This window comes from Camelina sativa, chromosome 18 (assembly GCF_000633955.1).
Source record: "Camelina sativa cultivar DH55 chromosome 18, Cs, whole genome shotgun sequence".
NCBI classification, from domain to species: domain Eukaryota; kingdom Viridiplantae; phylum Streptophyta; class Magnoliopsida; order Brassicales; family Brassicaceae; genus Camelina; species Camelina sativa.
Genome location: NC_025702.1, coordinates 11,687,952 through 11,698,701, shown reverse-complemented (window position 1 = coordinate 11,698,701; position 10,750 = coordinate 11,687,952). Strand labels below are relative to the sequence as shown.

General features: G+C 32.8%; 2 protein-coding genes across 2 annotated transcripts; both read right to left on the bottom strand.

Moving 5' to 3' along the window:
* LOC104761180 (transcription factor bHLH36-like) lies at nucleotides 2,066–3,992 on the bottom strand. Its single transcript, XM_010484219.1, has 3 exons — nucleotides 3,632–3,992; nucleotides 3,046–3,402; nucleotides 2,066–2,338 (listed from the first exon to the last, which is right to left on the bottom strand). The coding sequence occupies exons 1-3, from the start codon at nucleotides 3,803–3,805 to the stop codon at nucleotides 2,276–2,278; spliced, it is 594 nt and encodes a 197-aa protein (XP_010482521.1). The 5' UTR covers nucleotides 3,806–3,992; the 3' UTR covers nucleotides 2,066–2,275.
* LOC104761179 (receptor-like serine/threonine-protein kinase At4g25390) lies at nucleotides 5,455–7,719 on the bottom strand. The gene has a single exon (XM_010484218.2). The coding sequence runs from the start codon at nucleotides 7,631–7,633 to the stop codon at nucleotides 5,630–5,632; it is 2,004 nt and encodes a 667-aa protein (XP_010482520.1). The 5' UTR covers nucleotides 7,634–7,719; the 3' UTR covers nucleotides 5,455–5,629.

The following is a 10,750-nucleotide window of genomic DNA, read 5'->3' as shown; positions in this document are numbered from 1 at the left end:
TGGAAACCAGCTGTTTCATCTGTCCTGAAATATCCCAGACTCATTTGGCTCCTCATGGATCCCACTGTCCTTAAATTATTTCGAGCATGTGCTTGATATCACATTTGATTTTATGTAATTATTCATTAAAAACCTCAAGGCTAAAGGTAACGTTTTATTCTTTGTTTTCTTTTAGGTGTGCAAGCGTGTTCAATTACAAACACTTTTAGTAATCTCACAATATTTTTTTCAAGATAAACAGTAAAACTGCCGTCAGGGACGACGAATTTAATATGGAGACCGGAGAGACAGAGACTTAAACAATTATTGTGACTTGTGATCGGAGAATGGACACATACAATATAGATTCGTTTTTTTGTGATATTTTCTTGAGTAACCTCTTTTGATTTTCATGATCCTATCGAAGATAATTTTTAGTAATTTGAGAAGAAAACAAAATAAATGAAAATGAGAGCTTTCCAGTAAGGGGAAAAGACTTATTAATTTGTTTTGATTTTGGTTGCTCTGAAGAGACTATGTATCTTAAGCGTACGTATCTCAAAAAAATAGTGAAACCTCTTGGACTTTAAACCTGTTGCGCCTATATATTGCTTTCTTTTGATTTTTTTTTTTTAAAAATCACTTAACCACATTTGTTATGAAATTATTATTGAGACTCTATTCTCATCTTACAAGCTTACAACACTACTTATTACATTTTAATATTTATGCCTGTTTTAGTTAATTTTATTTGGGAAAAGTTCATCATCATGAACATATATCGTTGTATATGTCTCCCACAAATTTTACAGAAAATAATCAGATATATATTTTAGTTTCGTGATACTAAACTTCTAACCGATAAACATTATATATATATATATATATATATATATATATATATATATATCAAAATCCACACATGTATTTTATTCTATTATATTGAAATCTCAACAAACCTTCACTTCCTTTACTGGTAAACAATAAGCTATACATTTATACTATAAACTTTTGATCAAATATATCAGTTTAATAATTTCCAAAATATTGACTTTTAAAAAGCTAGAAAATACTTAGCTGTTTCACATCAATGATAAAAGATTAAATGACTATAAAGCAGACTGAAGCTACAAAATTTTTACTATACTATGATTTCTTTTGGTAAATAGATTCTGAGCACCAATATGCAGCTCAATGAGCTAGGCCTTTAGTATATCATTAGGCCATGTTTATAGGGAGAACACATGGGGTGTTCTTAGGCATTTTAAAAATGAAAATAATTGAATAGTGGACTTAAGATCAGGCTCACTGATCTTATTCTAGAACTGTTCTTGGGCCTGATCTTGTGTGACGTGTCTCTTTCGGATTGGTTGAAAATATATGGAATAAATTTGGACATTAATCTATGTATTAATTAAATAAAATGTTTGTCTTGTTTAATTAATTAAGTAATATGTTTGTTTGTTTTTTTTTAAAATTTTATTTACAATGTTTTTTTTTGTTTCATAAAAATATGGCATTGTATTTTGAATTTTAGTAAAAGTTTTATAAGTTTGCAATTAAAATGTTATTTTATAAATTTTTATAATTGTAATATGTTTAAGAATATTAATAAACATTATATTATTAAATAGTATTAAACATTCTTAAAATTTTTATTAAACATTAATCTATGTATTTATTAAACATTCTTAAATTTCTATAAGAATATTATATTATTAAATATTAAGATCTTAAACATGTTCTCCCAATGACTAACTTTTTAACAAAAGTTCTTAACTACTGATCTTACATTATTTTCACAATATTTTGTACTCTAAGAACACCCTAAACTGATTTCCATATAAACATGCTCTTACATGTATATATACAGTATTGGTACTTTGTAAATTTTCGTTGGTATTTTATATCAATATCAGCAGAATGCTACCAACTTTTTTTTTTTTTTTGATGACAAATGCTATCAACTTCGAACAACACCGTTATTAAACATTTCGACACTATCAACAATTTTTTTTTTTTCTTTTTTTGGTAATTTTGAACTTATTTAATAAATTCAAAAGATAAAATTGAATTATAGGCTTGTACCATGTAAACAATAAGTACTAACTCAGCTTATGAATTTTTTTTTCAATCAATAAAAAACTAAACCAACCTCATTCTGATGGAATAGAAATACATACATAAGATGTGTGAACACAACACAACAATTCACTACAACATAAGTGCGAATAAACTACGTACTTAACATATGTCGTTTGTTTGACAAGTTGAAGAGAAACCTACTCACAACCATTTACTTCATTCTGATTAATCTGCTTTCAAGTGCTGCTAAGTCAACCAAAGTTATATCGTTGACCTGCGGAACAAAAGAAATTTTCAATATAATATATACTCTCAAAACCAAACAAAATAAAGATTTGATCATTCTATTATAATTGGATATTCCGTGCCAATACCTGGTATAGAAATACCTTGAAATTAACACTCTAACCTCTAGACATATAATGGTATTCAAACTTCAGTATACCCTGAGGTGATATTATATAGCTAAATGCATGAGGGCTTTTGATGATACCACATGTGAAAACAATTTCTTGAAGCAAATATATATGAACGTAGCTAGTAGTAATAGTTTCTTCTTTTCAAATGTTTGAAGCTCAAGATAGAAAGAATATATATGGTTTCTATTGATGTCTAGTATCTGATGGATTCAAATTTCGATATATATATATACAGAGTACAGACTAGTGTTTTAACATTTTCACGATTACTAGCTATGACCTCACTTCTATTAACATTTGCATTTAAATAGACATTGTTATATATTAACTGTGTGTATCTTAAAACGAAATGCGCCAATTATTTTTTATAAAATAAAAATACGAAAACCAAAAATATCTAAAGAATCATGGAAAAATATGATTTCCATTTTGTAAAATAAATTTAATGAAAGTTTTTAAACAAAAAAAAAAAAAAAAAAAAAAAAAAAAANGTTTGCAACAAATCGATGTCTGTATCAACACAATATAAGTAACTAAGAGTAGGAGGTTAGGATAGGTTTACCTCGGCCTGTATGGTGTAAATCAACCTATCATCAACAATAGAAGAGAAGGAGTTTAGAAGGTAGAGACCATTTTCACTCAGCACTTGAAGAACATTCGAAAACCGCGGTTGGCCACTGCGGCAGCCACTACTAAACACGATTTCCACACCCACCAAACATTGACGAACCACCACATGATTCTTTCTACTCATCATCTCCATCTCCTCTTTAGAATCATCATTACTAGAACCCACAAAGCTTCCTCTTGACAATAACATAAGCTCATCTCTCCTCAAACTCAGCTCCTCGGTCTTCCTCTGTAGATACTTAATGTAGTTCACCGCTTCGTTGACTTGATCTGAAGTCGAACGCTTACCCTAGAGAGAGTATAAAAGATCCCACCAACAAACAATATCAACAAACCAAGAAAGTAATAGATCTAATTAGGAATCTTTTAGAGTTAACTAATAGCACAAAGTCAAAACACTTGCTATGATCCCTTTTTTCATTTTTTTACAAGAAAGACCAAATCAAAAGACAAATATTAAGTAGATCTTGATGAAGATTAGGGTTTTTTTAAGGAGTTGGGGATAGTGAGAGTGAGACCTTGATGAAGTGAAGAGGGAGAAGAGAACGAAGAGAGGCATAAAGGGTAGCCATTTCTTGTCTCCTTTGTCTCTCAGTTTCTCTGTGCATCATCTTCTCCATGTCGTTGTTGTTATCTTTACTACACGTCAGCTTCGTACACCGTCTTCTTCTCTTGTCCCGACAATCGTCCATGTAAAAGCTGTTGTGGTCTTCTTAAAATTATAATATAAGTATATAAATTCCTTTAGAAGATTCTACTCATCTGGTGAGACAGTGAGATCTGATCTTCTGCGGATTTTGTGATCTGGGGTTTGATCTTAGTCTTTAGAAGAACAGCTCAGGGCTTTGTTGTAAAGTTGAGAATTATTGCAGTCTTAGATGCTTGAGCAACATAATTAAATAAATGACTTTTTCTTTGATAACATTATTAAATTGAGAAGAAGATACGTTGGTTAGACGTATCAGATAAAGAGTTTTTTAATATACACATTTGTTATTAGGGTACGCACGCGGTGATGACACTGTCTTCTTCGTATATCACCTCTTCTTCTATAATTAATAATATTATATAATAAGTTCTTTTTATTTGGAGATAATTCTATGCTTATTATATTTTTATTACCATTCATTTTGAGAAAAATCCTTCAGTCTTACTACCAGAAAACAAAGATTAATTTTACCGACCAAATAATCCATTTGGTTCAAATGTTCTTTGAAGTTGTTCAAACATTGTCTCGATCCATTTTAACTAATGGATTTAACCTTTTAACAAAAAGTTATACAGTAGTATATACACAAAACAATGGATAATCAACAATGATATGTCAACAATATTTGTCGGACAAGCATCAATATTTTCTGTATACTAATATCATCGGTGAATGTGTAGTAACTTTTCTCAGTTCACTGATCGGTAGTTTAAAAATCTTCGGCTAATATGATGGTTGGTTTTTTTGCCTATTTGGTACGATTCACAGACACGTTAGCCGAGAACACAAAATCAACGTATAGAGTGTTGAGTTTGTACTTAGTGATCCACGAGAACGATTTTTTGCGGACAAAAAGAAACAAAATTACAACATCAAAAACATTTGAGAAAAAGAAAAAGGTAACTTTGGGTAATAACAAAAGTGTGATAGTGAATTTTTCTTTAAGGGCAATAATTTTCTTTGTGATTTTTTTGTGTGGTTGATAAAATTTCTGGACAGAAACGTTTTTACCAGCACTACTAACTACATCGGTATACGTTTTTTTACCAGCACAACATCGCTATATTTATTTTTAAAAAATTTATAGATGGTATTGGTAATTGTCAGCTAGTTTAAAACTTTAAATCATAACTAAAATCTTAACAAAAATACAATTATACTTATATGGATTGAAATTTGTCCAAAAAAAAAAAAAAAACTTACAGTATATGGATTGAAGTTTTTTTTCCTCATATCCTTTTTAAAATTGTAGATCTTAAAACTAGTGATGTTTACTTGTTAGAATGAAGTTTTGAGGCCTTTCAGTGGCTTTCACCATCATTTCCTTCTTTTTTCTCTCCGAAATCGTTTTGTTGAACTTTGGAGTCATTAGAAATTATATAACCTTTAACAAAGCCCAATTAAACCAGTGTATATTGGTATTCAAGTTATAGGGCACGTCCAAACCAAGTATATGATGTAACTCATTTAACAAGAAATTATAAAGATTTGGCCCAATCACGAGGATTATGGTTTTTTTTATAGATTTGTAAGATTAATCACCGGAATATTATATTCCAAATCTCATATTAATCTCAATATATTGCTGCATATGGCAATTACCATTTATACAAATTGCATAAATATATGAGAGAGATCACTAAACTACATCAATTAATTATAATTAGATTTTTCAAGCTAAAAACAGCGTTTGTGCGAACAAATCAAGTTGCCAAGTTGTTCGAACACTAAACATCACTAAACAAAAACAGTGTTGTACGATAAATACTCTAAACCAACAGACACATCTACCACCAAAGAAACTGCTCTATCGATTCTGCTTCCTTCGTGTCTTGAGCGGGAATCGAGACTGCGGTGATGGTGAGAACTCTGTTGGCAACTCCGGTGGGCTCATGGTTCCTGTAAGCATCTCTAAAACCTCTTTCATGGAAGGTCGTGAAACCGGGGACCTTTGCAGACACTGCAAAGCCACCTTAATGCACAAAATGGCTTGTTCTTGGTCCAAAGACTGCAACTTGATATCTACCAGATCACCAAGTCTACCTCTTCTCGCCAGCTTCCTCGCCCACGACATGAGATTCGCACGCTGCATGATCTCAGACGCAGGTCCAGTTACTTCCAGCGGACGCCGCCCTGACACCAGGACTAACAACAAAACTCCGTAGCTATACACATCACATTTTTCAGACACATCATCTACGTTATTACCACAACACTCAGGAGCAACGTAGCACATAGTCCCTCTCATGCTCGGCGTGCTACTGACTCCACAACTCTTAACTGAATCTTGACTGTTTCTACGCCGTGCTTTCCACTGTTCACCGCTTAGCCCATCTAACCACCAATCTATACTACTTCCTATACTGTTACTACTACTACCTCCTCTTCTCTTCTTCCTATACAACTCTTCATCCCCACGCCGCCTTTGATCCACACTCCCACTCATATCATCACTATAAAACTCAGATTCCAAAGTTTTCTTCTTCTTCTTCCTCTTCATTTTCTTAGCTAGTTCTTTCCGGTACTCATCCTTCCACCACTCTCTCACCATCCGCTTCTTCATCTTCTTCTCCTTCTCCTTCTCTTCATCCAACGAAAGCCACCACTCTAACCTCTTACTACTCTTCTTCTTCTCAACCTTAACAGCTGTTTCAGCCGTCTCAGCAATCCAATCACTACTCGGCCTCTCTTTCTTCACCTCAGAACCAATCCATTGCATCACATATTCCTTCCCTTTCCCTCTTCCACCACTCCCTTCTTGCTTCCAACACCAATCTTTACTCTTCCCAACAACATTACCAACCTCCAAGACACTAACTTTATCCACCATTTCCGGAGAAACAGACACAGCAGTCTCTGGAGACGTCATAGGTAAATGTCCCGTCTCAGGAGATGAAAGAGGAACCTTATAAACACTAACCGGAGACTGATCAGTAAAACCAAAGTTAGACTCATCATAACCAGTAGTATTAGTAATCACACTCTCAACTTCCTCAACTACAGATCCACAATCCTCTACTTCTAACTTAACTTCATCACTCTCAGATCCAACTACAACCTCAACTTGTTCTGATTTCAACCTAGCTAAACCAAAATCAGATATCTTAGCAGAGAAGAAACGATCCAACAACACATTACTAGGTTTCAAATCACCATGAATCACAGAAGGAGTCAAACCATGTAAATGTTCAATCCCTTTAGCTATATCAACCGCAACAAGAAACCTTTGTTTCCATATCATAAGCTCAGGAGATCTACGGTGAAGCAGAGCGTCTTGGAGGTTCCCATTGTCCATAAGCTCGTATACAAGAATCAAACGGCGTCGTCTTCGATCTTGAGAGAAGCCGATTACGGAAACCACATGAGGTGAATCAATCTTACCGGAGAAGAAAAGCTCGTTCTGAAACTCTCTCTCACCTTGAAGTGAACCTGAGTCCATTACTTTAACGGCGACATTACCACCGGAGGAAGGAGACAGAGTACCACGGAATACAGAGCCGAAACCGCCTTGACCTAGACGATTCTCCGGCGAGAAAAAGGCGGTGGCTTTACGGAGAGATGAGTAAGAGAATTCTTGTAACGGAGGTTTCTGCGGCGGTGAAGAGGAGGAGGTCACGGCGGCGGGAGATCGGCGTTTACGTTTGGATTTGCAGAAACAGAGGGAGAGAGTTATGAAGAGAGAGAAACCTACGACTGTAAGTGGTGAGATGATGATGATGCGTGTGGTGGTGGTTCTATGATTGTAAGGTGTGACGGAGGAAGAGAACGGTGAATTCACCGGTGCCGGCGACGGGAGTGTTCGTGACGGCATTAGAATAAATGAAAATAAAAATGTTTTTTTTTTTTTTTTGGAGAAGTGTTGTGATTACAACTTTGAAGATGAGCTGTTACTAAAATAATTTTGGTTTTGTGGTCACACAAGACAGAGTAGTTAATGACTTTTCCATTACATTTAATGATATTTTTATTACATCACGCAAAGACTATAATTAAAGTTTGACAGTTGACACTCTGTAGCACATATATTTTTATTACATAACTATTTTTATCAACATTAATTTAGTGGTTTAAGTTATTGTATGTGGTTATGTTATTGGCGAACGTATAATTGAAGAGAATAAACTACATGGGATATTTTGAATGGACAGGGGTTTTATCAAGAAATACACTAGTATTTTTGTCCTTCTTTTTTTGTTTTTTTCATCTGATTGAACTAGAAAAAATGTTTGTAACAAGGTTAAGAGGTAAAAAGCCAAAAACAAACCAAAATAAACTAAAACGGCTCATCTCTCACTTGATCCCGAAGCTAAGAAGGCCCTCCAAGTGAAAGGTAAGACTGAAGTCTACCGTCTCTTGTAACACTCTTCGCAATCGCTATAGCCACCTTGTTTGCAGAACTCGCCACTGTATAACATCTCCAAGACGAGAACTTTGATAGCATCGTATGCACATTACTCAGCAACAAGCTGAACCGCGGCCATGATGTAGGGTTATTAATCGCCTCAATGATCGGAGCATTATCCATGACAATCTCTACTTTAGACACCTACAAGATTATGAAAGTTTCAGTTGACCATAAGATATATCGCAGAGCCGCTACAACCTGTGACTCAAAAGCAGGTAATGCATCTCTCGCATAGAAGAGAACCTGTCCATGCTCATCTCGCGTTATCCAAGCTCCTCCAAACAAACTGGAACTATTACACCACAACAAACCAATATTGCACTTGACAAAACCCGAGACAAGCTTACACCACTTAACCTCCAAAGAAGACTGTTTTGTACGCCTCAAAGGGTCATTGTACGAAGATATTGACCATTTTCTTTCATAAACATTTTGTTTTTGCAAAGACAACCAACTGTACAACAAAAACTAAATTAAAAATTTGCAACAACAACATTAATTAGCTTATCTAATTATTTACTACTCCCTTTATCAATAATAGATGATTTTTAGGATTTTCACCAAGATTAAAAAAAAAAATGTTGTATTATTATTAATTACTTTTGTTTTATATTCTTTTTAATATTCATTTATTCATACTTTTCTCACACTTGTCATTCAATTGCATGTATATATTTAGTTATTTGTTATAAAAGTAAAAAAAAATTAATTATATTTAATTTTAAGAATAAAAATGCCTTAAATACACTAAAAATTTATCCTTTATGATACAAAAAAAATTCTAGAACATCATTTTTTATAATACGGAGGGAGTACCATTCTAACAAATTAACAAAAAAAAAATATTTACCACTCATGTGGAAGAGAGAACTCATAAAGTGATACATTTGTGTCGGCATTTTTTTTTTTGAATAAAGAACACTGTTCTATAAAATAGAACACAAGTTTCACAAATAATTCATTGTTTTCAAAACACTATTTAAAAGAATAGTAGTATGTCAAAAAAAAAGCAAAACAAAAAAGATGGAAAAAAAATAACGGTCATAGTATAATTTTTGTTACTAACATATTTTCAAATTTAGTTTATTTTTATTATTTTAAGTTATTAATTAATGTGATAAAATTATACGGCAGTGTAGTTTATTAGTAAGATTAAACAGTTTTTTTTTTTTTGAATGTAAAATTTTTTCAAACAATACTCAGTACTCCCTTGACTCTCTCTAGTCTCTATCTCTTGAGTTGCCTCGCTTAACCGAAGACTCCACTAGAATCACGAATTTATCAACAAAGCTATTGACTTCCATTTATGCACAACTACTTGCAGGAAACACAACTAATGTCTTGTAGTAGGAAAATTTTCTACATTTGGTTATATATTGATTTAAAAAAATATCAAGAAGAATTGGTAAGTGTGAATTGAGAACTAAAGTAATAAAATCCACAGAAAATAATTTAGTGCAAAAAAAATCAAAATCAAAATGCAATTAATAGTCAAATCTTACAGAGTATATATTAGTTTGTTTTTACAATCTAGAATATATACTTTTAGAGTATCTGCCTGAATGAGAGTTAGTTTGACCATATCATGTTCGGTAGCTAATTAAACCACATAAGTGATTAGTTAGATTTTCTTTTGACATTCTACTACTTTAGTTGTTAATTTCAGAGTTGACGTATTCCAATAAAGCACTTACTAAATTCAGCATCCAAGACCATTTATAATAATAAGAATTAGAGGGTAAATTTTTTTTTCCAAATCTTCACATCATCAATAATTTGGGGGCAAAAGAACTAAACCTGATTAAGTAGCGAGAGAAATGTAGTAGAATTTATGATTTGGTAGTTTAAATTTTATCATCTGTTTTACTCTTGTTTTTTAAGTAAAATTTTAAACAAATTACAAAAAGAAGATTCTTGATTCTCACTTCTTCTTTAGTGGTCCAAATCTTGGAAACTAAAACAAGACGTAGGGAGAAGCTAAAAGGCCCACAAACACAATTATGATTTAAAGAAAAGTGAAACACAAACACTGAGACGATAATGACCCAAAAAAGAAAAGAACAAAAAGATTATGGGAATTATTCATTGGAGCATTCTCCATCTCTTTACGCTTTTTAACTTCAAAGACATTTCGTGATTCTTGAACTTGCATTTCAATTAGCACCCCAAACGCGTTACTCGTTTAAGTCTGTTCGAACTGTGTTCATCGAACTGTGAGAGTTACTTTTTGTTTTTGTTTTTGAATTGTTCTCTCTTTCTTCTGTATATACATATTCTTTATAATTGCACAAATATATATATATATATATATATACATATTCTTTATAAAAGTTGAAATACAATTTGGTCCAAAAGCCCCTATATATAGTGTGGTTGGTCCAAGTATAAATCGCCAGGTAAATTCTGGTTTGGTTGGTCAAAATCTGCTTGATTCAACCGGATTAATTAGTGTAAAGATACTAGTTTACACTATTACAATCTTAGATTGCACATAAGGAATCCGGAATTCCAATGTGACATCAT